Raw genomic sequence first — 27,631 nt, forward strand, 5'->3', positions numbered from 1 at the left:
TATAGTCTAGGAGCTAAAAACTGTCATCCACTTTCCGAAGTCTTTCGCCTTACTTCCTTATACGGAAATACAGAACTAAATGAACACAGAAAGAAATGAGGAAAGAAATAAATACAAAAATAAATAAATACAGAAATAAATGGCCATGTAAAAAAAAAGAAAAACGTAATTAATCTTTTTTCATACATTTATTTATTTTAATTTGTATTTTGTTATGTATAAATAGCCTAAATTTATTGATACATGTATTTTTTATTTAGGCGGGTTTGGTCCATACAGCTTAGGGCAGGGGTGGGGAACTTTTTTTCTGCCAAGGGCCATTTGGATATTTATCAAATCATTCGAGGGCCGTACAGAATTATCAACTTAAAAATGTGCCTGCTATATTTCGTCAAACATTTAATTAACACACCCCTAATGTGATGGCTGGAACTGCTTATCTTTGGTGAGGTTTGTGATGTTAGCTGGCACGGATGCAGCCTGCTTTGACTAGGGGTGCATCGAACATTTCTTGGGGGGTATCATGATTACGGAAAGGGATCGTATTATTTTTTATATTGCTACTATTTTTGAGACTGCTTATCGATCTGGGTGTTAATCAGGCGCGGAACCATACGTTGTAAACATTCGGGCTTAGCCCAAACCAATAACGTATTGGTTGTTTGTACATACAAGTTTTTTGGTACATTGGTACGCAACGCTGCGCGCCTCCACGGTCCTCTTACACATATTAAAATAGTGCTGCTGCCAACGAATAATGCACCTAATAATATGGTTCCTGCAGTGCCATGGCGGGCCGGACCAAATGATTTCGCCGGCCCGCGGGGCGGACGTTCCCCACCCCTGGCCTAGGGCCTATAAACTATTCTATGAATCAACCTTTCATGAAAGCTGGCACACACATTAAAACAGTCAACATTTTATTGTGAAGCAATCGATCACATGTTCATACAAAGTAGGCTACAAATTCCATGCCAAATAACTCGTGTATTTATTTGGTAGGGTCCACAATCTTGCCCATGAAAAGAATGCTGTCAGTCACCGAGTCAACGACCAGCACCATGAAAGGACGGTCAAACTTCAGGAGAGGGGCGCGATAAAAGGACATCGGGACGATGCCAACTCCTGTAGCTGCTGCAGCGGTCGCCCCCAACTCGTCCACATCTAAGGTGGCTTGGTGCACCACCTGGAGGCAAGAAAGTAGCACAGTTTACACCTTACACTGCACCTCAACCGTACTCTTCTGCCTCAAACAAGTCCGTCTGAGCAAACTTTTACAATAAAAAATAAGTCAAATTTTTATAACTGTCATTTGATTTCATATGATGTGTTGAGGACGTTTTTACAACCTTATCTGAACTCACCTCAGATACTTTCATCTTCTGACTCTCTGAAATGCCACTGAAGTCAGCGACATCTGTGAACAGATCCTCCATTCCCATACCACTCAGGACATCCTTGAGGGAGTAGGATGTTTTGATGGAGAACTTGGGGATAGCTACTTTGTATCTCCTTCAAAGAAAAATGTGGAGTAAAACAAATTGAAATAGAGAGTGGGTTCTAATATTTAGTTTCTCTGCCCAAATTGCATTACAGCTGACACATTTGCACATGCACAAACAAATTCATTGATTCCTACTCAAAGAAACCCCTAGCTGTATGTCCATAAATACACATCCATCCATGCATCCATACATACGTATACACAAAAGCCAGTTCATACTTAGCCTGCATCCACTTGCGCCACTTGCTGACATGGTCCTTGCATATGACCTCCTCCAGAGTGTCCAAGCCTTTCTCTGGCAGTGCCAGGATCATGGTGTGGGTGTTGTTGAACTTAAGGCGGAGGACAGTGGTGGAGATCTCCCTGTCATAATAGGAACTAAAATGACTCTCCACAAACATCATCTGGACCTTAACTGTTGATTGGTCATTGATGCGGAAATCGTCCTCTCTGGTATCCTTAGGGTCAAAAGGAACCTCCCATTTTCCTAAATTGGATAATAGACAACAAACACTGAGGTCAAGGTGGGGGGGAAGAAAGGATAGAAAACGTCCTCAACACTAGTTCCCTCTATCCAGTCAGTGGGGGATTTGTTGCACATTTATAAAATGGCGTCATCTTACCCTTGAGGTAGATGTAGCTGAGGAGGTACATGACAGTGCTTGGGTCCAGGTCCGTGACCAACTTGTCTATCTTGCCGTATGTTTTCTTCCCCACAAATGTGTTAATCGTGTCCGTGGCTTCTGCGGTCTTGGTGAAGTCTATGTTGAAACTGTCGGAGAGGTAGTACTCTTCCAAGGCCCCCAGGAACTCGGGGTTCACAACAACGCCGTCCTTGATGAACAGGGCCCCTCCGATGCCCATGTCCCCGGACGAGCCGTTGCGGGCGACGGTGATGATGGTCTTGAAGGCCTCGTCGACCGCCTGCTGGGTCAGAAGGGTGTTGTTGAAGCCCAGGCCGCTGAACAGCTGCTGGTGGGTCTGACCCCTGGCACCTATGGACAGCGAGGCCAGGGCAAGGGTGACACTCATCGGGGAGAAGAAAACGTTCTTGCCCTGGGATCCGGGCTGAGTCGTCAGGTGCTTGTAGAGACGGAAGGCAAACTCGCTGTTGCCCAACTTCACCAACCGGTGAAGTTGGGTGCCGTTGTCTCTGTGATGGTGCCCGTGCTCATGTTTGTGTCCGTGATGGTGTCCGTGCCCATGTCTCTCTCCATGACCTTTGCCCTTTCCATGACCTTTGCCGTGGTGGTGGTCATTGCCTTCATGACCTAAGCCTGAACAGATCACTGCCAAAATGACGCAGAGACACAAAGCCGTCCGCATCTTGGTAAACTAACACAAAAACATGGTGTTACTGACTCAACAAGAATACAAGAACTTGGGTTCAATTGGGTTTGCTGTTGTTCGTGGATTGTGATCTGGTGACAGTCTCAGTCGCTCTAATTATGTAAACATTGTCTTTAATTTTTTTTCAGCTGTCTAAAAGCAAATGTATAATATCAAACTTCATTTGTACACTGTCGTTTTTTTATAAGCAATGTCACAAAGGGCTTCACAGAAACCCACAGATAAGCATCGATATCCAACCAACCCCTTTGGGAAGAACTAGGGTAAACATAAAACTAACTAAAAAATAGAGAACATTTTATTATTATTATTTTAAATTGTCCTTGCCTATCCTCATCTTTTCAAAACAGTATTGTTAAATTGTTTCATAAAATCTAGTAGAGAATAAGTAGTTACTGTACTCACCTGGGTCGCTTAACAGATTAGAGCTTTTCCCTAAAGTCTGTGCACATATACTAAATCGAAGATGTCCTTTTGTAGGGGGGGATTGAACTTTTAACATGTTTGTTTGAAGCCACATGCCCTGCCTCCATATTTGTTTTGTGTAATGATTACTGCTTATTGATCAACAAGATCTCCAGCCATGGCACTACCCTTGTGTAGACATGGAACACAAACACCATTTGTAAAGGTTACGCAATAAAACACAGATACAAGGTTTTAAAATCAAAAACATTGTTTACTATTTGGGGAATAGAAGTGCTACGTCCAGAAGATTTAACAGCTGTTTTCTTAATCAGAATTTGTGCCTGATGCCAATTTTTTACATCAATACAGTCTGTCCGTGACATGTCTCCATTTTCATTTCAGAGTCTCATTATTGCAGTTGCTGCATGTTGCAGTGTTGTTTTCTAAGTTTATTAAATCTAATCCTGAAGAATACTGTTCATGTCCACTGTTCAATGCTTATGAATGCAAACTTTTTTTTATTATCTCAAATTATCACAATAAAACAATTATTACGCAGATATTGACCATGTATTTGAATACTTTATTAGGAATATTAATATGCAAGTTTGAATGTTTTGGTTAAAATAGCAGCATTACAGTCAGAGTTATTGCAGCGACGATAGACAACAGGAGAAATCTGCTAGACTTTGAACTACTGACACACATTTTTTAACAGCCTGTCCCAATGGTCACAGAAACTGTTGTAGATTTTTGAGGTAATATCAAATACCTAAAGTAGTATCTTAAAATAGAAGATTGCATTGTTAGTCTGTGGTGCCTGCAGTAAATGTAATGTTTACTGCATAAAATTCATTTTCATTTCCTTATCCAATCAGTTTATATTTATGTCCTCCATCAAATCACAACAGTTCTTGGCAGAAAAATCCCCCACAAATCCTACAAAGCTCAGTGTTACCCTGTGAAACAAAAACAAGAATACTGGTTACAAAGTACAAAAGGTTTAAAAAATACATTCAAACAGTATCAAAATGGCAGTGGTATAGTACACTACATATGCATGCATACACCGTATGCCCACAAGGACTTCCTGTTAGCCCATTTAAATGTGCAGTGATACATGGGTGAGGGAATGCAAAGGGAGGCTGGAGGCTTAGTGAAATGACGGTATGCCCACTACTTCATAGTGGACTACACCACTGAAAAGTAATAAACAAATGTAGCAAACTTACCCACGAGGCTCTGCATTTCACGAGTTATAGCCTCACACACAGATGCTAACAAATCTTCCTTTAACTTCAATCCATCCAATACGACTTAAAGGAGACATTAAGATAAACAGTCTGGTTACAGCACTTAGCATTAAGTTTGCTAACATCACTCAATTGCTTTATCAGCAATCATCCCCTCATCATAATTATCCTCCTAATGAAATGTGACACATGCAGGAACAAAAGGTCTGCATGTTGGCACTCTCCAAACTGTACTAGGATGCATAAAAGGTAGTTGCATCTTTTTCTTCTTTTTTTTTTTACTACTTTCCTTCTTTCATATTCCAAAGTTGGTACTTTCATAATTTGTAAAAAAAAAAAATGATCATGAACTACATGCCAGGACCAAAGTACCAGCACCTGTCTATATCTTTCTCAAACATCAAATACAAATGTGATCTTTAATCACACTCACCTATCCCTGACACCGTATCTTCCATCTCTTGCTTGTTTTTCAAATACATCGGCCAAACATGTCCGTCAAAGTAGCCCGGAGGGTCAGGGGGATTGTACACTCGTGAGCTGCCAATCAAAGAAGAGATGAACTATATGTACTTTCCATGGCCAATCAAAGAAGAGATGAACTATATGTACTTTCCATGATTCTTATCAACAGGAAATGGCACACAGCCACTTTAGCCAGATTTATGAACAAAAAATATTCAATAAAAGACAGAAATCCATCCCTGTGGAAACAGCAACCCTCACCATCTCCTCTCTCTGCAAACCTCAAAGGGGATCTCTAGGAAGTATCTCATGTCCATTAATTCGTTCAGCGGTCTGTCAATCAAAAGATGGGGGGATGGACCTCTGAATTGTTTGCTGACTGAAATAGATCCTTATTACTCATCATTCACAGGCTTTGGTTTAAATATATATATATATATATATGGTGCCTTCTCAAGGAAAACATCTGGATAAATACATAGAAAACCACCATGCACTCAGTCAGGAAAACTACAGAGAGGTACTCATGTCAGACCTGTCTATCCAATCCTGCTGCTGTTACCTGTGGTTGAAGATGAGGAACCCTTCCACGATGAGAACGTAGACCTTCTCCTGGTCTGGCGTCTCTGGCGGTGGGCCAGTGCCCCTAGACGTGAGATACACACCTGGATCTGTCCTCCACAACTCCACCTCCCTCATCATCAGGTCCATGTTGATGGCGTTGAGCGCTGAAGAGTACCCAGAATCACACGGAGAGCACACTCAAACGACGGAGCCACACAAACACGGTTGGTCTTGAAGTGAGTCATTTCAACTCGAATTCGAATTCATGTGTGTGCTAAAATGACTTTCGTCCCTGTGGTGTCACAGAGACTCATTCACTTATAATTCACAAACAATGACAAACTCAATACTGCCCATACTATCATACTGTTTGAACCCATTGCTGTCCACTGGCACCATTGAGTCATCCTGAATGAGAGGGAAGAGAGAGGAAGAGAGAGAGAGATAATTGTCAGACACCTCTCCTCTCTTTTTTTAATGCATATTTCATTTTATGTTTCTACTTTTGTAAAATATTTTAATATTATATAGTTAGAGGCTTCAAATAAGCCCAGTTGGCTTTTTGCCTCTTCCTGCACAGCGATATTCATTGATCTCTATTAGGATTGTTTATTTTGTAATTGTATTGCTTGAATTGTGCAAATAAAAATAAATAATAATAAATAAAATAACTCTCCAAACAGGACAGGAGGATGGTCAAGGAGAAGGGAACCTGCAAATCCATCCCTAGATTGTACCCACTCCTACTTATGACAGTGACGATAGCTATAAATGCGAAGCCCATTTAGGGTGAGAGATGGTGTTTGAGATGGTCAGCACCTTGAAGAAAGTGTCCTGAGCAATAATGCAGCTGTTGGGGATTCTTTGTTGAAGACTCTGAGACAAAGTGGACTTCCCTCCATTTGTCGTGCTGGGACGGCAACATGCAATTAACATGAAGGAATGAATATGAATAAGACAGTTATGCTTGCTTGTGCATCATGTCAAAAAACCCGTCCATCATCTATCTAGGAAGCTGAAGGGAGCAAAATTGCAACAACAAAAAAAGATCAAATGGTCTGTGAACACATGCAAATTTGATACAGAAAGTCATCATCTTGCAACCTTCACAATGTTAACTTACCCTCCTATTCCAACGACTAGACTCTTCTGCATGTTTGAACTTTGAGGGGGTTTAAGACCTTTGGCACGTTGAGCTAAGAACGTTGATAGCCTGCTATACGCTTTTGCTAAGCACAAAGTGGTTTGTAGGTAGATATGTGCTCACTGTAGCTCTAAGCTAGCCAGTATACAGTTTACCACAGAACTATTTATCTTGCTTAAGAGACATCTTTTTCAATGGCTCTGGCCTGCCTGATTTGATTGCTGTCGAATGCAAAGTCGATCATGACATGCGCACTTCTAGTTTTCCGCGTACACTTCAGCAGGGGTGTATCTCGGTGTTTCGACTATTTCCTCATTGGAAGTGAGACAGAAGCATTTATCAATCGACTATTAAAGAACGAGACTTATCATTCTTCCTCGTTGCAAATCCAATCATGTCTAAGCCTCCTCCTAAACCGGCCAAGCCAGGTAAGCGTAACATTGATTAGCTCACTATTTTAAAGCATTGTGCCTCGAAAAGAAATCCCATTCTAGTTCATCAAGTGAAACACACCTAGCTAGCAAGCTAGCCAACTGTTAGCTAGCAAGTGTATTCGCTAGCTAACTTTCCAGTTTTAGGAAACTAGCAGAGTAGCCAGCGAGTGAGGCGGATGGGTCTAGTACGTCTACTGTAGTGTATGGATTGATAGTGCGGTTATAATCTGCTCATGAAACGTATGTTTCATGACATTGGAGTTCAACGAACGGTTTTGTTCAGTTACTTAACATCGATTATATCGTATTTAGTTTGAAATGTCCTATGTGCATCAATACAATTATTTCGCTCGGGGTTGCGTTGGACAGCGAGTCTGTTGTCTGACTTCCCCTTTTCCCAACTCTGCTGGGCAGAGATCTGTTGAATGTTCATCCAAAACGGATGATCTGCCGAAAGAAAATAGAAGCTCTAGTCTAGCATAATCTGCCCATACCTGCTTCATTGAACATAAGTCAAATATATTAGGTGCAGGCATTCTGTACTAGCTAGTCTAGCTACCTGTGTGGATGGTTGTGTTATAACTGGGTTTAGAACAGGAAGTGGTGGAGGGTGTTCTGACAACCTCAAACTGACAGAATGGATTGTATGCTCATACACAGGACACATTCTACAGGTGCTGTGAATTCAGTCGTTAGAATACCTGGTATGGCGAGCCTTGGTGAGATGGCTTCAACATGAGAAACCAGAAGTTGGCACTAGCATTGTAGGGGAAAGGGCCACACTCAGTTCATTCATGGCTGAATACCACAAATAGTACAGGATTTTACTCTGTACATTGTTTACTTAATATAATCCATCACCACTTTGTTTGTTTAGGTCAGTCCTTAGTTGGGGGTGTGTGGGATGGGAGGTTAAGCACAAGCATACTTTTTTCTATTTCCTTTCCTTCACAGTCTCTTTGTGTTACCACATGCCAGTCAGTGCAAGTCTCTAGCTTTCAGTGAGGCAGGACTGAACCTGTTGAGCTAAGCACATTCACACCGACTCTGCCTCAGCCTGACAGAGCGAGGCTTGTTTAACTGAAACATTGAGACAGTGTGTGCTGTTGAATGGCTACAGTCTACTATGCCTGGCCCTGGTTAAAACTACACGGTCAGTAACAAAACAAAACCCATATTAACAACAGGGAAAACAGTAACACCTTTTTTTATTTTTATATATATATATTTTTATTTTTGTTGCTTTATTTGTCTTAAATAATATAATCTACAATTTCTGTAGAGCATTTCTTTAATTCAGCAATGGTGACATAAGCGGGAATCAGATCTCACACTTCCATACGGCTGCTCGATTAAAAACACATCTTAATCGACCAAGAGCATACAATCGACTAGTCGACTGAGTGGGGACAGCCCTAAATATTATTAATAATAATGATAATTGAGCAAAACCATTGGTTGAGAATTAGAACACAAGAGAGGTCTCTAAAACGCCTGTTTCTGTTTCTTCAGTGCCTGTGAGCTGGTTTATCTCTCTGGGTTACCACCCTGGTGGAGTTCCAGACCAGGCCTGGCCAAGCTGGACCATCTGGCTTTACAGGCCCCGGCCTGGGGGTGCGCTCTAGGGCAGGCCCCCTAGAGGAAGGGTGGGGGTTGATTGTTGGGACTCAAAACGAGCCCTGGTCTGAGCAGTAGGACCCAGCGTGGTGTGGGGGGGGGGTGGGGGTGGGGGGGGGGTGGGGGTGGGGGGGGGGGGGGTGGTGGGGGGGGGGGTGTTCTCAGGCGCTGCTGACTAGAGACAATCACGTTTGTTAGCCTACATCCAGTTGTACAGGTACAAAGGAAGTAAATCAACTAAAAACAGAAATTGCATTGTTCCGACAGTACAAATGAAGCTTAGATCAGATGGGTACAGTAAGATGAATGACAATTTGACATCAGTGTCAAAAGTTGGATTCTAGTCGTGCCTGTGCCACGGTGATCTCAGACATGTCGGTCTTTGTTGTTTCCACAGGCCAGGTCAAAGTGTTCCGCGCTATGTTCACGTTTGACCCTCGAACCGTAAGTGAGCTTTTTTGACACCGACGATCGTGAACGACTGCAAACCGTTTGTTTTAAAGAAGCCTGACGATGTCATGCGATAATCCCACGCCGGACGATGTTAACTGTGTCGCTGGTCGTCTTGTTTCTAGCCTGACGAGCTGTACTTCGAAGAGGGAGACATACTGTACATCTCTGACACGGTGAGTGTCTGTCTGTGTTTCAACCTCCCTATTACTTGTCTTCTCCCACTCGCTCTGTCCATCGTTTTCCCGTCGTTCACTTTATTTTCGATATCTGCGTTCTCCTTCTGGGCTTACACTCGTTTTCTCTCTCTCTCTCTCTCTCTCTCTCTCTCTCTCTCTCTCTCTCTCTCTCTCTCTCTCTCTCTCTCTCTCTGTCTCTCTGTCTCTCTGTCTCTCTGTCTGTCTCTCGTTGCTCCTCCACTTCTCGGCTTCTGTTTCCTCTTGCATCCATGGCCCTGGATGACTGCTGCCTAGCCATTGGCTCTCACTGCCTGTCTGTCATCCTCAGAGTGACAGTAATTGGTGGAAGGGAACCTGCCGAGGGCGGACCGGCCTCATCCCAAGCAACTACGGTAAATCAAGCGAGTCACCATGGACACTGAAACTAGTCGTGGTTTGTGGTTGTCTGACCCATCGATGACTAAGGCTTTTATTCGGGGTCTGGTTTGGTGTCGTAATCCGTTTGCGTTCTCTGACTTCCTCAGTGGCTGAGCAAGCAGAATCCATCGACAACCCGATGCACGAGGCCGCCAAACGGGGTGAGTGGAAGAGACGACCTGGTTCTGGTCCTGGTCCTACGCTCTCCTCCCCGGGTGCTCACAGGCCTGGGAGAGGATAGACGGGCCTCACAGTGATGGCGCCAGCTGTCTGAACTGGTACCACCACTCTGTCGTCTCAGTTTGTTCACATATGCAGTATGTGTGTGTGTGTGTGTCACACAGGTAATCTGAGCTGGCTGCGGGAGTGTCTCGATAACAAGGTGGGCATCAACGGGCTGGACAAGGCTGGAAGCACCGCCCTCTACTGGGGGTGCCACGGAGGACACAGAGGTAACCAAATCAAATGCACTTCTTGCTACTGCCCTTCGATGCGCTTCATGTCATCGTTCTCCCGGTTCCCTCGTTACTGGACCATGTGGAGGACCTGTGAAAGCGAAGCAAACTGACGGAGTGCGTTTGTTTTGTCTCTCAGATGTGGTGGAGGTCTTGCTGAGCCAGGCCAATGTGGAGCTGAATCAGCAGGTGAGAGAGGCCTGGTGTTCTCTTGCATTTCGAGGGCTGAGGTTGATGATGCTAGTGGTGGTGATGGTGTAGCTGACGATGGCAGCGATGGGGATAGTGATGGTGGTGATGATGATGATGAAGGTGACGGTGGGCGAGGGCGTGTGACTGACCTGCTGGATGTGTGCTGTGTTCCAGAACAAGCTGGGAGACACTGCTCTCCACGCGGCCGCCTGGAAGGGCTACTCTGACATAGTGGAGATGCTCCTGAACAAGAGTACGACCTCCTGACCCCACCTCTGCCCTCTCTCGTGTCTGTGTGTGTGTGTGCGCGTGCGACAGAGAATGGGCGTAACTGTGTCTTTGAGTGAGAGCGTGCGTTCGGAACAGTGGGGTTTGAGCGCCCGCCATCTCCGCGCGTGAGTCGTTTGCCCGTGTGTTTCAGACGCAAGGACGGACATCTTGAACAACGAGAAGAAGCTGGCTCTGGAGATGGCCACCAACGCCCAGTGTGCCTCCCTCCTCAAGAGGAAGCTGGGAGGCAGTAAGTCCCTCCGGCCAGCAGGCGGCAGCCTTGCACCACCTGCACCACAGCCTCACAGTGTTCTATCATGGTGTACACATTGTCCTTCAACGCGTTGCCGTTGACCATGATTGACTTGAAGACGCCCGTGGTTTTGTCTGTGTCGTCAACGCTGAGTGGCCGTCACATACATTCCTGATTTTCGAATCGTAATAATCCCAAAATGATCCGATTTGACCCGCGACGGAAGACGCGTAGCAAACAACCTCCACCTTCGTTCATGGGAGTTACATTTAGTCATTTAGCAGACGCTCTTATCCAGAGCGACTTACAGTAAGTACAGGGTGTGACATCACGAGAGGCTGGGTCCTGGAGGGGTGCTACATTCCCCGGAGGTGGCTGCAGCCCTGAGCAGCTGTGGCTCCCTCTGCTGGGGGAGCCGGGAGCTCCATCCCTCCCTAAAAACGGGGCATTCCCGCACACCTGAAACTGATCAGACCCTGATGACCTAAAGGGTTGGGTTAAAGAGGGAGAGCCACAGTTAGGTGGGCAGAGGGGGGTTTGGTGAAGAGAAGGAGTCCTGCGCCTAGAAGAGGCGCCGTTTTTGGAATCCTATGTAAGATTTAGAAGTTTTTTTGTTAATTCTGAGGATCTTCAATAAACTCTTGTTTTGTTCGACCCCGGTGTCCTCGCACTATTTTGAGCTGTCCCGCTGAGGGCTGTGTAGCCTCTCGTGGCGTCACAAGGGACATTCTCCCCGAGGCAAGTAGGGTGAAGTGCCTTGCCCAAGGACACAACGTCATTTTGCACGGCCGGGAATCGAACCAACAACCTTCCGATTAATAGCCCAACTCCCTAACCACTCGGCCATCCGACCCCCAAGTTGATACTCGGTGGAGACAGTTCAGGCGTCGCGTTCCTGTGTAAAGAGGTCACGGCTCTCTGCCAGCGGTGTCTTCCCCCATTTAACCATCTGTCTGTCTGGTTCCAGACATCACACGGACGTACAGCAACGCGGAGGAGTACCTGGACGACGAAGACTCTGACTGAGACGCAGGACCCAGCGCCGCATGACATCAACAACAACCTCCATTGGGGCGGTGATGAATAACTAAAGGGGTGGGGGGGGGGGGCGTACATTCCAAATAAATCCTATTTTATCACCTGAGCATGGGTCTCTGTTAAGAATTGTAACAAGGTTGGGAATGCCTAATCAAAGTAATATATTATTGATGAAGTGTCCTTATGTAGTGTAGGTGTGCTCGACCATGCTTTCTGTAGAAGTATTGGTTGGAGAGAGAGAGAGAAAGAGAGAGAGAGCCCTGACTAGCAGCTATGGGGTGTGTTTATTTTTTAAGGGGACCGATGGAATACTTCTTTTCACTTCTTTGTCTGCTCAAAGTTGTGCTTTCTAAGAATTCTTGCTGTTAAGTGAGCATCAACCTATGAATCTGTAGGTCTGGCAGATTTTGTAAAAGCTCTGCTGCCTCTTGTAATATATTGATTCTGCAGACGGTGCTATCTAAAGTGACCTACAGCATCCGGGGGATTTGAACCGGCAACTTCTTGGTCTGCAGTCACACGCTCGTCCACTGAGCTATACCCATCCCCGTGACAGATCATAACCCTGTTCTGTTCCTGATGTTATGGGAGGCTTGCTAGGGGTGTTGTGGAGTCATACTGACTGATAATGAGTACTGATTGACTTGTCTGTCACCCCCTTCACCGTTAAGTGCTTTCTGCTTCCTCAAATGTGCCTTGTGTGACCGTGCTGATCATGGCCTGACCGCCACGTTGTCTCTGATCATTGAGAGAGGATCGGCGACCTTCTTTCTAACAAAAACATTTCCGTTTATGTCTTCTACTCGTATGCACACAATACCAATAGTATGCCTTCATGTGCATCACATGGGATCTCCCTGGACTGTGCTGTCAGCTTCCTGCTGTTTATATCTATGCAATAAAATGGAAGTGATACAACCTGAAGTATTGTGTTGGTATTTTATGTGTCGTAACCAATGTTTGTTTTTTTTACTCAAATGTCATTTCATTGCACTACATTTAGATTAACCTGGCACCAGTGATGAGACAATTGTACCTATTCATAGGATTGTCAGGTTTTCTTTCGATTTAGCAGAGGTTTTTATTCAAAAGTGACATACAAAAAAATGCATATGGTAAGCGTAGCAGACAATCAAGGACTAGAAGTTCACAGTTTTGTCAGGAAAGGGGGGGTTTATGCGGTAGGCGGAAGGCTCTGTGCCTCAGCTGAAGAACACGAGACAGCTGGGGTTCGTTGAGACCAGTCATGACAGGACAACATGGTTCATGAGTCACGGTCAGTGACATCTTTATTCAAAAGTCAAACCATCTCCGCTTGTTCAGCTCCTAGAGCCGTCTCTCACCCGAGCACGGACCGTGAGCGCATAAACCGCATTGTACCACATGGTATGGTCTATACAAAACAATTAGAAAAGAGCGAGAAAAAACAAAAAAAAAAAGGGAACTAAAACAGGACTTTCTACACGGCTCCCCCCTCCTCCTCCACAAGGGCACGTTTGACCCGCGTCTGTCGAACGTTGCGCGCTAGCTGAGCCTGTGATTGCCCGAGATCGAGGTGTCACACTACCACCTGGCCAGACGCTCAACGGGACTGGGTACACTGAACCTTAAAGGAGAGTTGGCTGTTACGGACTATCCCTTTAAAAAAAAACGGCACCACATTAGGGAAAAGGGGGTTGGGGGGGGGGGCATGGCCCGATCTCTCATCATGCCCCTTCTAGGATGGGAGAACAACTAGAAAAAATTGGATTCAAATATCAAACACAATGAAATGTCCCTCCCTCCCACCCTTACAAACATGGTCCAAAAGATACAGACTATCGCCACATTCATGAATTCTACGGTATTTATACACAACGTATGCAATTTACATCCGATGCAAATTCATCCCTCTGGGATAGAGAAAAATCTATGAAATAAGCCATAATTTGTCATCCAATACTGTCTATCCTCTGCCTCCACGTAGCATCAGGAACATGTTTGTTGTGATTTATTTCGGCGAGAACCCAAGTGGGAAAGGCACTTTTGAGTGTTGATGTCCATTCAGTTTCCCAGCGGTCCCTTTTAATCCCTAAAAAATTAAAATAAAAAATAAATTGGAAAAAAGGAAGTTTTTGTTTGTTTCCTGTTAGGCGCGGGTCAGTTTTGTACTGACTGAAGACCCCTGCAAGAGACAGAGGGATCCTGGTTAGAGTTGAACACCACAAACAAAGTCTCTTGTGACACAGAAACAGGGTATCAATCTTCCTTCTACCCCGCTGCCATCCTCCACCTCAGGTACACAATTCAAAGGCTGTTCAACGGTCTGCCAGTGGCCCCGTTCACAGATAGGGGTAGCTTACCTCGCAACCTAGCCCTCGATGACCACCTCTGCTGTGACGTGGCCGTTCAGAGCACCCTCGGCCACCTCCTGCAGGAAAAAGACAGTTAGGGCGTTTATGGAAAGGACAGGGTCTAGTTTCCACAACTGTGCAGGTGTGAGGTCTGTGCCTTTGAGTTAAACATGGTTCAACATGGATCCAAAAACAACAATTGGAAAGAGACTCCCGTTGTGTGAGGTGTGAAGGGGTATCCATGTTGTTTGACACTGCACTATTTACACTATTTGTAAGCCACTTGGGATCAAAGTGTGCGCTAGATGAATCAAATAAAGATCTCAGTTAATCAGTGGGGGGGGGTGTAAGAGCCTCACCATAGAGGGGATTGGAACAGGATCCACTAAGGTCAGCGTGTGACACTGGAGCTCAGAGATGATTGGCTGAGGGGGGGCAGAGAAGTCTCCCGATAGGGCCTCCAGGGCGGTCTTCTCGTCGATGGCGTCCTGGAGGACAAACGTGGTGAAATGAAGAGAAGTGACTGACGCGACTACACCCGCTACTCGTTTGCAAGCACCCACAGGACGTTGGAGATATCCCAACGGAGGGAAGGAAATGCAGTACTGACTTCGGATTGGCCAGACTCCCAACAAACACAAATGGACCTTACCTTCTGGACCTCCACCTCCAGCTGGGCTTCCACTTCCTCTTTAGCCTGAAAAAAGGGAGAAGAGATTTCAGTCAGCGCGGTCGAACCTCACGGTCGGCTAGAAGCGCGGCGCTAGGAGTCCCATGCCGCTCGGACGGCGGGCCGAGCGCCATCGGAAGGAGAACAAAGGGGAGAAGCGACCAACCCCGGGAGAGATGGAAGGAGGGAAACGGAGAGGGAGGAAAGGGACGAAGGACGCCCGCAATCATTTGAGGCGTGAGGAGATTTTTTCACGTGGGGGAAGTATGACTAAGAGAGAACGCCCATTGGCAGAGTCATGCATTAGTTCTGCACAGCTAAAAAGGGAATTGAAAATGACCGAATTAATGAAAAGTAGGAACCGGAGGGGTGGGGGGGGGGGGGGGTAGGTCTCCGGATGCAGGTGACACTTAGACACTGTGAGGTGGAGTAACCATAGAAACAGCTTTCCAGTCAGTCAGGACTGGGCACCATTTGCGTCCAGTGGACAGCTGAGAGGATTGTGAAGAGGTCATGAGAGCGGAGAACGTTTAGTTCGGGGGGAGTGATTGAGAGTTGTTCATATATATGTTTTGCTGACCAGTAGGGCCTCGTCAGAGGGCTGGAACACAGGCGGTAAACTGTCGTCTCTCTCCCCCATCTTGGTCAACCGTTCCTCCTCACACACTGCCTCCTGACACCAACCAAATAACCAGTTACACGTGTGTGTGTGTGGGGGGGGGGGGGTGGATCTACAACACCCTGGTCCTCTCCTCCCCTATGTGCTTAGGGGGCGAACCGAGTCAGCGACTCACCTCAATGACCTCATGGGCCAAGATAGGAACGGGTTCAGGGGCGGGTGTGATGTCATTCAGAGATTCTGATAGGGCGTCGAGAGCGTCAGCTGAGACTGCGGGCACCTATAACAAGACAGAGAGAAGAAGAGAGAGAAGAAGAGAGAGAGGTTCAGAGCTGAGCAAAGACACTGTCCTGGCTGCATGTTGACCCATAAGGTTCTGGTTTGCGTGTTGGAGACACAGAACTGGGTCAAAAAACAAACAAAGATAAAACAAAAAAAGATGTGTTTTTGAGGGAGGGGACACCCGTCTCACCTGTTCCTCCACGACGGCAAGCTCAGGCTCAGCCATGGCCGCCTCTACTACGGGGGCGGAGTCTGTGATGACGAAGTCGTCGGCCACACAGTCGGCGACGGCCACTTCCACGACCTGGCGAGGAGAGGAGAGAGAGCGGTTAGGTGACGCACGTACGGGAGACTTTGTTTTCTAACCCCGCACGTCTCTACACTGCTTTTCCTCCGTGTGAAGGAGGAGATGGGTGGAGTCTCACCTCCACGGGGGCAGGCTCAGCTACGGGGACTTCCACCGGCTCGGCCTCCACCTCTGAGATGACTGCAGCCACCTGGGGGGAAGGTTCCGGAGAAGTTTGGTTCAGACGTGCAAGGAGATCAGTCATTCCTAATCTCGATCATCCTTTATTTCTTTCTCATAGTCATATAATACTTAGTCATATAAATTGTAATTTAGGGGAGGGTTATTGACAGTGGTGGAGCATGCAACTACAGGTCCAGGGGTCACAGGTTCAAATCCTCTATTTGATGAATTATATAAAAGTGTCTAACACTAAATAAACATATCCATCTTTTAGGTTTCTACTTAGCACATAGTCTGACTAAATCTATAAGTAGCACTCATTTGCAGACGAGATATGATAACAGACAGCACAGTGTACAAGTCTTGTGTAATGAGGAACGAGATCTTACCACTGGAACTTCCTCTGGCGCTTCTGCCAGCGCAGGTACGTCCTGTGAGGAGGTGAAAGCCGTTATAACCTGTCCACAATTCTCAGCGAGATGATTTTCACACATGTACAAACTTTATTAAGCAATTTTAAATCCTCAGACATCATTTGAGGGGTGAAAAATGAATCAAGTGGTGAAAAATGAAAGGTGAGGGGAAACTAAATGCACTCCACTACTATTATTACATGCAGACACACAGTGACAAGACACCCCAAACAAAACAAGTGGCTAAAGTTATAGATTCTTCTTAGCAAGAGTGTGAGAGCGTGGGTAAAGTTATAGATTCTTCTTAGCAAGAGTGTGAGAGCGTGGGTAAAGTTATAGATTCTTCTTAGCAAGAGTGTGAGAGCGTGGGTAAAGTTATAGATTCTTCTTAGCAAGAGTGTGAGAGCGTGGCTAAAGGTATATAATCTTCATAGCAGGAGTGCGAAACAGCAAAGAAGAGGAGGAGGAGGAAGGGCAGCGGCTGGGGCTGGAGCACCTCTGCGACTTCAGAGACCACTGGGCTCTCAGCTTCAGCCTCCGTCTCCACGGCAACAGTCACCTCGGCCTCGACAGCCACGGCCTCGACCACCGCGGCCTCCACGAGCGTCTCCTCCGCTGTGACCTCGGCCTCAACGACGGGGGCCGCCTCAGCTTCTATGATGGCCTCGGCCTCAATGATGGGCTCAGCTGCTGCCTCTACGACTGCCTCGGCGACAACCTCAGCCTCGGGGATGGGCTCTGCCTCAACTTCGACGATGGGCTCTGCCTCAACTTCCACGATGGGCTCTGCCTCAACTTCCACGATGGGCTCTGCCTCAACTTCCACGATGGGCTCTGCCTCAACTTCAACGATGGGCTCTGCCTCAACTTCCACGATGGGCTCTGCCTCAACTTCCACGATGGGCTCCGCTGCTGCCTCGACGACTGCCTTTTCTCTTGCCTCAGCCAGGGGCTCAGTCTGAACCAGAGGCTCCGCTTCTGCCTCAACGGCGGCCTCTGCCTCAGCAGGGACTTCCGACAGGAGCGCCACCTCTGAGATGACATGCGTCTGAACGAGCGATGGAACACAGTCAAGTCGACACAGCATGCAACTGGTACACAACACAGAGAGCGACATCTCTAGTTCACCCACAGACGAAACTAATCGCCTATGACGTTCTACCAATCAAGCTAGGCTACATTCCTACTCATGCGGGAGATCCTCACACATAGACATTAGACAGTGGACTGTATGGAATGGGTTCTATGTTATGCCACTGGCACAATGACATAGCAGAAAGCAGGGGCAGAGATATCACCTCAGGGAAATCGGTGACGATGGCTATGGAGTCTTCCACCTGGACCTGGAGAAAAAGTGAAGAGTGAAGAGCTGTGAAGAATGATCACAATCCCCAAATACACAAACACACCAAAACGTGCCGTGTACAATGTACACTAGCGCTAACAGGAAACAGGAAGACTTTCCTTTCGAAAGATTCAACCAAAAAACACAAATCAAGATCCAGGAGTGTTTTGGATCCACAGTCATGCACAGAAGGCTAGTCTGGAGTTCTTATACCTTTATGTTTTGAACTGAGCCTTAGGGGTGTGTGTATGGGGGGGGGGGGGGGGAGGGGGGGTGTTAATCAGTGACTCCATACTGTTGCTTTGATTAACGGGTGGCGAGGTGGGGAACGACGATATATTGAACCCTATTTCCACAGCTGGTTAAAGGCCCTCAAGAAATATGTGTAAAAAATAATAATAAAACAATTCTGGGAAACTTTTTATGTTGAAGAAGTCTGAAAAGCTCATTTCGAAGCAGAAGGAAGAGGTTATTTGTTACTTAAACACCTCCGTTGCACAAGAAGTCTAGAGTTTCACTCAGAGGGAAAAAAAGCCACTGGGTTGGTATGTACAAACATGTCCTATGTTCAAGCTTCACCAGAGGAGGGGGTGGGGTGGGGTGTGTGTGTGTGTGTGTGGGGGGGGGGGGGGGGGGGGTGAAAGGGTTTACCTCAAACTCGGCAGGGGCTGACAAGTGGGCCTCAGGGAGGAGTGTAGCCTGGAAAAGCAGAGAGGAATTTGGTCAAGGTGAGATAAGCAATCCACTTTTATATTCATCCATTTATGTATGTTTCATAAACATAAATAAAGAGGCAAAGAGTCGTGCTGTAGGAATCTCTGACGTGGCACTCGATTCCACACGGGGAACATTTACATTACATCTCCCAATAGCAGTTAAGATATAGGACTTGTGGAAAACCCTTCCGTCTGGAATGTGCCATTACTGTCCAGTTTAGCTCTGACAACCGTGAAATGGTGGGGTGCCATAGCCTTGTTTAGCACTAAAGGGAAACGCGGCCAAGGAAAAAAACCTAAAGATTGCAGCCCTTCTCTTGAACCAACACAAGAGGTCCAGACACCTCATAGAGAGCTGGCTTTACGAAAAGCCTCTGGGAAGAGAAAAGGAAGGGGGAAGGGTTACACAACGGGTAGTAACGCTACAGCCAATTACATAATGGTGGAGGGCTAGCTGCCACGCCCCCTCCCTCTCCCTCTCTCTCCCACTCTCTCCCTCCCTCTCTCTCTCCCTCTCTCTCCCTCTCTCCCCTCCTCGCTCTCCACGCCGGAGCAGAACAATGGTCCGCACAGGCTCTCAGCTCAAGATGGAGGGTTGAGGACGGTAAAGACCAGTGGTGGCAGCCATGTTGTCGTAGCCCTCGTGTGTCCCCCCTCAGAGACACACAGCCCTGCTTTCTGCCCCAGTGGTCACCCCCAGGTTGGCACCAGCTAAGTGCTCACTAGGCACCCAGCTTTGTGTCCGCTTTCAGGCTGTACCGCCAGCCGTAATGAGCGCTACTGACAGCCTGGTAGACTCCAGGGCATCAATATTACATTTGTGCAGAAAGTGTAAATAATTGACTATTCATGGTAGCAGCCAAGGTAGGGAAAGAACTCTTGAGCGAGGCTGCGGTCTGATTTGAGACATCACTTAGACCGACAGAGCCTGTTATCCAACAGCTAAAGAATGCAGAGCGTCCATCAGCACAGCTCTGGAAATAGGAGTGTTTAGTTTCCTAACACACACACCTCATGTTCAAACACTGCAGATGACTCCCACAACCACAAATGTAAGAGCTTCTCTTTTGTAAAAAAATAAATAAAAAAAAACATTTAAAAGAAACCTGAAAACACATTTGTCAAACGCTCCCTGTCAGCAAAAGAGAATGGTGTTTGAGACCGCACTTTCAATGATCTTTAAACAAAGCCAATGGGCAAACATTCACATAAAGCTGCTTGGTAAATGTATGGCCAACATGGAGGAGAGGGAGGGAGGGAGGAGGGAGGACCGTGAGCTGAGAGCTTTCAACACTCTCTGTAACTGGCAGCTCAATACACACACACACATATAAACTTCCACACACAGATACACACAACCACACGCACCAACACACACACAGCTCCCTCCCGTCAGTCAGTCCGTCCGTCCATGTCGCTCAGAGAACACCGTGTACCAAACTGATCTGATGGCAGCGTCTGTCTTCTAGGTGCCATTAACACACATAGGAACAAAATGTACAGAACTGATCAGAGTACAGCCCCCTGCTGGCCAGACTCCACTTTAACCCTTTGAAGTACACAATGTCCAACACTGTAACCATCATATCACTCAAACAACTGAGGGTTTCCTGTTTCTTTTCAAGGAACACATTAGCTCGTGGAGGGGGGGGGGGGGGGGGGGGGGGGGGGGCTTTTAGAGAATGCATCACATTTCCTTGACCAGAGAAGGGAAGTCAACAACAAAAAAAACACGCAGACAAAGCTAAGAGGAGCCTCCAAGAGAGAAGAAGACAACCGTAGTTGATGTCGAACAGAACGATGTCAACAGCACGGCTGACATGTCGTTCGCTGGTCTCAAAGCACATACAGGAGGATGGAAACGCTTTCGCATGTGGCGTGTGTGGGAGAAGGAATGAGAGCAGGCCCCCCCCGCCCACCTCTGTAATAACAAAGCCCTGGTCTATCTGGGTTTTCAAGTCTCATGGGGGGATGTGGGGGGGGGGGGGGCTCGAGGGTCTCAAGAGCTGAGCCACTAGGTGATAAATCAGTCCGCCCCCTAGCCGCAGCCTCGGGTTTCTTTGTTGCGAAGCCTCTAGATGTTTCTATGGCCAACATGGACTCCAATCTCTCCACTAGAAACCCTACACATTGTTTACACGGCTCCAAAAAAACACAGCTGCACATTTCTACATGGGTTTGGACCGACTGAATTAGCTTGGGCAGACACCCCCTCCCTCCCTCCCCCACCCCCTACCTCCAAACTCCATTTCAAGCTATGCATTTCTGGTCCCTCCTACCTATGTGGCATCGGCCTATGACGACAAGGCACACACACACACACACACATGTTGCTCTATAGTCGGCCCCTCCCCCAGGCGTGCACGCGCCAGGCAGAGGTGCACGTGTGAAAGGGGCCCCCATTAGCAAACACACAGGAGAGACGAGATGGAGGGAAGGAAGGGAGAGGGGGGAGGGAGAAGGGACGGAGGGAGGGGGAGGCGGTATATAGGAGCTCTGAGCAAGCTGGTACAAAATGTTCAGAAGCCTCCGGAGCCCCCCCCTCTTCTCTCAGAAAGAAGACCACGCCCCCCCCCCCCCCCCACCCCCGATCTATCATCATGGGGGGGGGGGGGGGGAGGTGCTCACCTGTGTTTCCACGGTGACATCCAGGAGCGGGGGCTCGTCTCTCTGCCCCCTCAGCCAGCTGAAAATGAGCCCCATTGTGGCACGCTCCGAACGGGCACACGCGAGAGCCACGAGCCGCGAAGAAGACTAACCAGCGAGGAGAGCGCCGACGGGGCAAACCTCCCTCTTCAAGTCCCCACTGGGTGTGTGAGGCACCGGGGCCGAGTGTGTGCACTGTGGGTGTGAACGCCTCCCAATGTTTACCTAAGAAGCGACAGGTCGCTCAACTAACCCAACAGTCCAACTGTCCGGTATGGGGGGAAAAAATTCCTTCTCCTGCTTCGGTCAAGGAGCACTATGGATAGCATGTGCGGTGCTGGGCCGTGTCTGGCGTGCAGGCAGAAGGAGCAGAAACCCTAGAGCTGGGGAGAGCTGCGGGGATGTGGGAGGGGAGGGAGGAGGGGAGGGCGGGGGGGGGGGGGGGCTAAGTGGGGCGGGGGGGCTCGGGGAGGTGGAGGGGGGCGTGGATCCAAGGGCCAGAGCATTAGACTGGGCCTTCTCATATAGGATGCTGTGCTGGCGACTTGGAAAGGAAGGAGTGGGGGGGGGGAGGGGGGGGGGGGAGGAGACATATCAACCACATGTAACTGTATGTTTGTGACTCCTCCCTGCTCACACGCTCACATGTATGCGAGCACATGCTGGCAGCCCATACGTGGTCATTGCAGAACCACCAAATAAGGTATACAAACACACACACACACAGTCAAGTGGATCCCAAATAGGACATTGTGTACTAGATCCACAGAGCAGCTGCTAAACCTCCCATCATGCATCTCCGACAACATATTCATTTGGTGCTTTTATCCAAAGCATATTCCAGCACAAGTGGAGGGGCTTTGAACCTACAACCTCTTGATCTGCAGTCAAGACTGCTCTAACCACTGAGCTCTATCCTCCGTGCTACCAACACCACACTAACAACCCTGGGAAAGATGAAACAGGCCACTGGTGCAAGCGCATCAAGAACAACACCTTTGAGCGTTGATAGAGCTTCCAGTGAAGTACAAAGAATCCTCCACATGGTCTGAAACCAGTTGGTGGCTAGTTTACAGACAGCTATGCTCCAGTACCCGGTAATGTATAGGGGCTGAAGAGCAGGCCCCGCCCACCACCAGTCATCTATAGTTCCTGGTAAAAGGAACACGTTGTTCTCTTCTAGCCCCCTCCCCTCTCCTTCTCTCTTGCCTCTCCTGCCGCTCCACTCCTCCCCCCAACCCACAGGGACATCACTCCATCTTACAGGCAGGAAGACGAACCGAGGAAACCATTTTCACGGCACAAAACACCCTGTTTCCCCAAGCACATGGCCTTCATGATTTTTTAACCACGTGCGCATCGGAACACACAGCCAAACCCCATACCCCTAAACCTCCCTGGGCTAGCTGACGTTAAGAAATCCTTAAAGAGAGAAGCAGCCTTACCTCTGGTTCTGCTTCTGGAATGACGGGTTCGGCCTCCTGCACTGCAGCAGATATTTCTGTTGGAGGCAGACTCTCCACAAGGGCTTCTGCTGGGGCAACCACCTCGGCCTCGACCACCTCGGCCTCGACTACTTCGGCCTCAACCACCTCAGGCTCGGGCGCTGGAACCTCAACTGGAGCTTCTGGAACCTCGACTGGGACTTCTGGAACCTCAACTGGGGCTGGTTCTGGTACTTCGACTGGGGATGGTTCTGGCACCTCAACTGGTGCTGGTTCAGGTACTTCAACTGGGGCTGGTTCTGGTACCTCAACTGGTGCCACAACCTCGACCGGTGCCGCAATCTTGACTGGTTCCGGTGCCACAACGGGGACCTCGACTATAGGGACAGCGATGGGGACAGCTTCAGGAACCTTGGGGACAGCCTTGGGAACTGCTTTAGGCACCGCCTTGGGGGCAGCCTTGGGGGCAGCCTTGGGGGCAGCCTTGGGGGCAGCCTTGGGGGCAGCCTTGGGGACTGCTTTCTTGGCGGCCGCTTTGGGCAGCGATCCAGGGGGTGCTTTGACCGCTGCGATGCCCGGCGTTCCCTTACTGGTCACGGCATACTGCTCCTCCAGTACTCTCCTCTGGGCCTGCTGTGGAAACACACACAAGACGGATTCAGAACGCTTGCAAACGCCTGAACCTCACAAGGGCACGTCGTGAACCGAAACGCCGTCAGGACAGAGGTTACCGAGGGCATCCCCACTCCCTGAGGGCAGTTTGTTATTGAATTCCTCCTGAGGTTGGGGGCGAGGGAGGAGTAAACAGGGCCGTAGAGGCATTGTATTCGATTAAATCCTTGGGAAGCCACATTTAGGCACCAACATGCAGCTAGCACTAGGCCCAACATGTTTTTTCACTCTGTGGACTAAAACCCCTTTAGGCGTAACGAGGGAAGTTTGGAAACGTTTGCGAGCAGGGAGGGAGGGAGGGAGGGGGGGGGGGGGGGGGGGACAGGTTAGATAATGGCTGGGGATTGGCTGAGGTCAAACGATTCTGACGGGTCTACTGAAGCGGGGAAGAGAATTCAGCGAGTCAGCAAGGCTGGTCTGGTCCGGATGGGGCCAACCCCCCGTGGGCCAGACAGCGGCCTAATCGCATCATAATCAGGTTATAATCAGGTTATAATCAGGTTATAATCACACCCGAATGCTTCATTAGGCCTGAGCGGGGGGCAGTAGGGCAGGCGAGGGAGCTCCGCTAGCTGTTTAACTCGGGTGCGAATGTGATCGGAGAGCCAATCTCTCCACCATGCTGCTGGCATTCAAACCACCACACCCCTCATCCCTTCGGCCCAGTAACCAACCGGTGAGCCGGACGTAACTCGGGCGTTTGGTTTTGATGTCACCCGTCAAGAAGACTTTCTTCAAAAACAAAACCGGTCCGACTACTCTGTGAGGGTGCCAGGGAGGTGCACTGATGCGAAGAAGTGTTAGGTGATGAAAGTGGCAGGCGGGTTCCCCTCCTCTCAGCTCAGAGGGCAGATATGTCAAACATGCGACGTGCGATTAGACTGGAGACGGGGACCTGGCACATTTGGAAGGAATTCCTTCTGAAGGGGGGGGGGGGGGGGGGGGGCGGGGGGGAGCTGCGTGACAGGCCTTTAGGAGAGAGACAGACCAGACCCGGAACTGGGACTCAATGGAACTGGGACTCACCAATGGAAAAGCCATTCCTGTAGAGGCACTACCAAATACAGGCTCGGACTAGTGACCACACTGGAAGGGGACTGGGGAGGGCCCTCGACACCATACTGAGAAATGCTCCGATGCCACACGTAGCAGCAGGAGCTCTGTGCAGACCAAGGCAGCTGTGAGCATGGAGCATGGCACATGGCACACGTGAAAATCTAAGTGAGAGGGCGGAATAACACACTGATTGTGGCGAGGAGGACAATAGAGGCACAGTGGAGAGACCATCTACCATCCTGGTTGGGGCCGGGGGGGCGCATAGAGAGAGGGTGGCACAGGGTCCCACCCGGGGTTGACCTCTGCCCTCTGGAAACTAGGAACTGCATGTTACTCCTCTGGCCACACCCACTCTGCACCCCTGGGGTGGGGGGGGGGAGGATGGGGGGGGGGGCGTGGCGGGCTAGGGAGGGGGGCTGGGGGGCACATGCGCAAGAGTACATGTTGTTCGAATGAAACGATAATAGACTCTTTTTGAAACGTGCGCACTCCAAATCATACCGAGCTGTACAAAAAGTCCCTTGTGCCGCGAATACACTTCGAGCACTTAATTAAATAAAAAAAACACACAAAAAAACATTGATGTCACATAATTCACAATACACTTTTCTGCATTACACTATATTGTTCTAACGAACTAGATATTGCTAAAGGACACGTCCGCGTGATTATAACAAGAATCAATAACACCAAACTGATTTTAGAGATTTGAATCATTGGGTTATTAGTCCAACAAAAAGCACTTTACGCGCAGCCTTTCACAAACACGGACTACTGAATGTTTTTGTAATAAATGTACGGAGAGAGAGGACGGTATGACCGGAGAAGCGCACAGCTCAGAGAGCGTGCATCCAAACTTAAGGATAAATAGAGTAATACCCCATGTTTACGCTGTTGATGAATACACACATGATAACCATGAAAAACTGTTTAGAATACGTTGGGATTGTATCCAAAATGCTTTGATTAGCGAAACTTAAGGTGCAAATGTGGAACTGAGGTTGGAGGAATTTGGAGTCTGAAAAACAAACCAGCTCGAGGTCGAAGAGTCGACTGCTTTGCTGACACGCGCACAGACGCTTCGTTATTTATCTGCATCCCTAAATTCTCAGCACGTAAGTTGCACGGAGCGCCAGTGGGTCTCGCATTCTCGTTCTAAAAGGGAACACATCGGAGATGGCAAGCGCGGAGATTTCTAACGTGAAGATGACAATAGGCAGGTGCGCACTTACCACCCTCCTCATGCGGCGCTTATTCTTCTTCCTCTTGCTAGGCATTTTCGCGTGTGTGGTTTATGGAACACGAAAAAAAGAACCTATATCTCAGTTCTCCCCGGCAGACGGAGAAGGGAGGAAGGCTCAGTGGAGGACGTAGCGGCAGCAGTAAATGAACCCCGGTCTTTTGACCAGATGTTACTCGACGGAGGGACAATGTGGATCTTTTTAAAGCCTTCTGTAATTTTTTTTCACGACTCCATAGACCTATCGGGCAGAAGCATTGGGAGGGGGCGTGGACGAAAGAGGGGTGTGTGCACCCCCTTGTTGATTAGCATCAAGTAGGTCCACTACCTCTATAGCCTACTGGGTTACGTAACATCATCAAATTGGTACCGAAGAGGCGCGCCTACATCAACAACTCTACCACGCCCCCTTTTAGATCCAGTTTGATTGAATTGAATGTGTCGTTTCAAATAACAGCCTGTATGAGAAGTCCTTATACTTGAAGGGTATAACGACTAGTGCGTGTTTTTAAGTGAAAGTTGTGTTTTTGTGCCGCAAATACCCTTTACCGATTTATGGCACGTGAAAGTGGGGTATCTTTGGATTGCACTGATTTCATAACCACGCGCACTAAAAATAGCTTTCTGTAATTTGGAGTCACAACATCACACACAACCCGAGATGAAACATAATCGCGCACGTGTCTTCATACCTGCGCGCTCCGTTTTTCCAAAACCAACTGTAATCTGGAAGTGATTTTATGTGTATATAATATTACCGTACATGTGCTTAAAATGTCTAGGAGTATGTAGTCGTTAATAACTCGGGCATCAACACTGTCCCACAAATCTTCGATGGGCTTCCGTTAGTATTCAGGGGGCTTAAATGGAAGCTTGTAGCTACAAGGCAGGATGGCTGTGGGGAGGCGTTTCAACTTAGTCTTTGTTTGGATCTTTGCTTCGCTGTAGAACTTGGCCTACAGTAGCTACACGATTATATGCTGTGTACCTTTCTCTTCTACAAGCTCGGTGTAGAAGAGTCACGCAATAAAAAAAAGTTTTTTCACGCGGTTAGTTGAGAGCTGTTGGCTCTATACCCACGTCTTCTGTTGACACGCTCATTATATAGAACTAGCCTACTTAACCTAATTACACACTGTATGCATCTTAACCGCCAATGCAAATTTGCTAGTTGAGTATGCCCGCTTCACCCATCATTCGAGCTTGTGTGTATTAGAAGCCATTCGGACGTTAGTAACCGAAAGTTAATAAACTATAATAAACTGGGATGCGTTCTTATTATGTCGGGGTAATACGCACTTGCAATCTTGAAATGTGGTGTATCTGCTTGCATTTGTCACATTCATATGGGCCTCACGTCGCGTTTGCACAGTCTCGAGGGAAATCACAACCAGGGGAGAATTGAGTGTGTGTGTTTCAACTTAATGCAGCTACAGGCACAGGAACCCAAACTGTGGCACACATAGTGGAAAAACTTGATTTTCTCTTGAATAGGCAAACCTTACCTGCCCTACATTCAAACTACATGTTTAGAACCACGTGCTCCGGCATATCCAAACTCCCAGAGCCACGTATACATTTGACGAGGGGGATGCGTGCGCGCAGCTACACATATATGTAGGACTACACACAGGTGGTATGTTATCGTCTTCCTGATTAACCATTACCCTCATGTTATCTGTCCCAGCCTCAGTACTTCATGTACAAATGCGGTAACAGGCCGTTTAAAACG

General features: G+C 48.0%; 4 protein-coding genes across 6 annotated transcripts; 1 reads left to right on the top strand and 3 right to left on the bottom strand.

Moving 5' to 3' along the window:
* Positions 1 to 907: 907 nt before the first annotated feature.
* Positions 908 to 3,285, bottom strand: LOC136932794 (hibernation-specific plasma protein HP-55-like). Its single transcript, XM_067228059.1, has 5 exons — positions 3,260 to 3,285; positions 2,128 to 2,839; positions 1,724 to 1,991; positions 1,365 to 1,512; positions 908 to 1,186 (listed from the first exon to the last, which is right to left on the bottom strand). Exons 2-5 carry the CDS (start codon positions 2,828 to 2,830, stop codon positions 992 to 994), a joined length of 1,314 nt encoding a protein of 437 aa, XP_067084160.1. The 5' UTR covers positions 2,831 to 2,839; positions 3,260 to 3,285; the 3' UTR covers positions 908 to 991.
* Positions 3,286 to 4,067: 782 nt separating this feature from the next.
* On the bottom strand, positions 4,068 to 6,863 carry nmrk1 (nicotinamide riboside kinase 1). The gene is made up of 8 exons (XM_067228062.1): positions 6,668 to 6,863; positions 6,364 to 6,454; positions 5,904 to 5,952; positions 5,543 to 5,708; positions 5,242 to 5,313; positions 4,949 to 5,055; positions 4,495 to 4,578; positions 4,068 to 4,221 (listed from the first exon to the last, which is right to left on the bottom strand). Exons 1-8 carry the CDS (start codon positions 6,697 to 6,699, stop codon positions 4,217 to 4,219), a joined length of 606 nt encoding a protein of 201 aa, XP_067084163.1. The 5' UTR covers positions 6,700 to 6,863; the 3' UTR covers positions 4,068 to 4,216.
* Positions 6,864 to 6,973: 110 nt separating this feature from the next.
* ostf1 (osteoclast stimulating factor 1) lies at positions 6,974 to 12,911 on the top strand. Its single transcript, XM_067228061.1, has 10 exons — positions 6,974 to 7,116; positions 9,137 to 9,183; positions 9,315 to 9,365; positions 9,697 to 9,760; positions 9,893 to 9,946; positions 10,130 to 10,237; positions 10,380 to 10,429; positions 10,607 to 10,685; positions 10,854 to 10,952; positions 11,923 to 12,911. The coding sequence occupies exons 1-10, from the start codon at positions 7,083 to 7,085 to the stop codon at positions 11,979 to 11,981; spliced, it is 645 nt and encodes a 214-aa protein (XP_067084162.1). The 5' UTR covers positions 6,974 to 7,082; the 3' UTR covers positions 11,982 to 12,911.
* Positions 12,912 to 13,256: 345 nt separating this feature from the next.
* LOC136932792 (calphotin-like) lies at positions 13,257 to 26,082 on the bottom strand. 3 transcript variants are annotated; one of them, XM_067228053.1, is made up of 14 exons: positions 25,892 to 26,082; positions 22,932 to 23,564; positions 18,776 to 18,823; positions 18,078 to 18,122; positions 17,276 to 17,827; positions 16,756 to 16,797; positions 16,323 to 16,394; positions 16,088 to 16,201; positions 15,791 to 15,895; positions 15,577 to 15,669; positions 14,979 to 15,023; positions 14,686 to 14,814; positions 14,336 to 14,403; positions 13,257 to 14,157 (listed from the first exon to the last, which is right to left on the bottom strand). In XM_067228053.1, the coding sequence occupies exons 1-13, from the start codon at positions 25,934 to 25,936 to the stop codon at positions 14,344 to 14,346; spliced, it is 1,983 nt and encodes a 660-aa protein (XP_067084154.1). In that variant the 5' UTR covers positions 25,937 to 26,082; the 3' UTR covers positions 13,257 to 14,157; positions 14,336 to 14,343. The 3 variants fall into 3 exon arrangements, with proteins under 3 accessions (XP_067084154.1, XP_067084155.1, XP_067084156.1); XM_067228054.1 differs by lacking the exon at positions 15,577 to 15,669 and having other exon boundaries at positions 25,892 to 26,081; XM_067228055.1 differs by lacking the exon at positions 17,276 to 17,827 and having other exon boundaries at positions 25,892 to 26,080.
* Positions 26,083 to 27,631: the final 1,549 nt, after the last annotated feature.

The sequence above is a fragment of the Osmerus mordax genome, chromosome 24 (assembly GCF_038355195.1).
Source record: "Osmerus mordax isolate fOsmMor3 chromosome 24, fOsmMor3.pri, whole genome shotgun sequence".
Classification (NCBI taxonomy): Eukaryota; Metazoa; Chordata; class Actinopteri; order Osmeriformes; family Osmeridae; genus Osmerus; species Osmerus mordax.

Coding starts and splice junctions, on each gene's coding strand:
- LOC136932794 (XM_067228059.1), bottom strand. CDS start 2,830: ATGCGGACGGCTTTGTGTCTCTGCGTCATTTTGGCAGTGATCTGTTCA. Junction 1,513..1,723: donor CGCAAGTGGATGCAGGCTAA/GTATGAACTGGC, acceptor TTTTCTTTGAAG/GAGATACAAAGTAGCTATCC. Junction 1,187..1,364: donor AGAAGATGAAAGTATCTGAG/GTGAGTTCAGAT, acceptor TCTTGCCTCCAG/GTGGTGCACCAAGCCACCTT.
- nmrk1 (XM_067228062.1), bottom strand. CDS start 6,699: ATGCAGAAGAGTCTAGTCGTTGGAATAGGAGG. Junction 6,455..6,667: donor CTAGTCGTTGGAATAGGAGG/GTAAGTTAACAT, acceptor TTGCCGTCCCAG/CACGACAAATGGAGGGAAGT. Junction 5,056..5,241: donor GTTTGCAGAGAGAGGAGATG/GTGAGGGTTGCT, acceptor TTTGATTGGCAG/CTCACGAGTGTACAATCCCC.
- LOC136932792 (XM_067228053.1), bottom strand. CDS start 25,936: ATGCCTAGCAAGAGGAAGAAGAATAAGCGCCGCATGAGGAGGGTG. Junction 18,824..22,931: donor TTCCAGAAGCAGAACCAGAG/GTAAGGCTGCTT, acceptor CTGCTTTTCCAG/GCTACACTCCTCCCTGAGGC. Junction 15,896..16,087: donor TTGCCGTCGTGGAGGAACAG/GTGAGACGGGTG, acceptor GTCTTGTTATAG/GTGCCCGCAGTCTCAGCTGA.
- ostf1 (XM_067228061.1), top strand. CDS start 7,083: ATGTCTAAGCCTCCTCCTAAACCGGCCAAGCCAG. Junction 9,184..9,314: donor TCACGTTTGACCCTCGAACC/GTAAGTGAGCTT, acceptor TCTTGTTTCTAG/CCTGACGAGCTGTACTTCGA. Junction 9,761..9,892: donor CCTCATCCCAAGCAACTACG/GTAAATCAAGCG, acceptor TGACTTCCTCAG/TGGCTGAGCAAGCAGAATCC.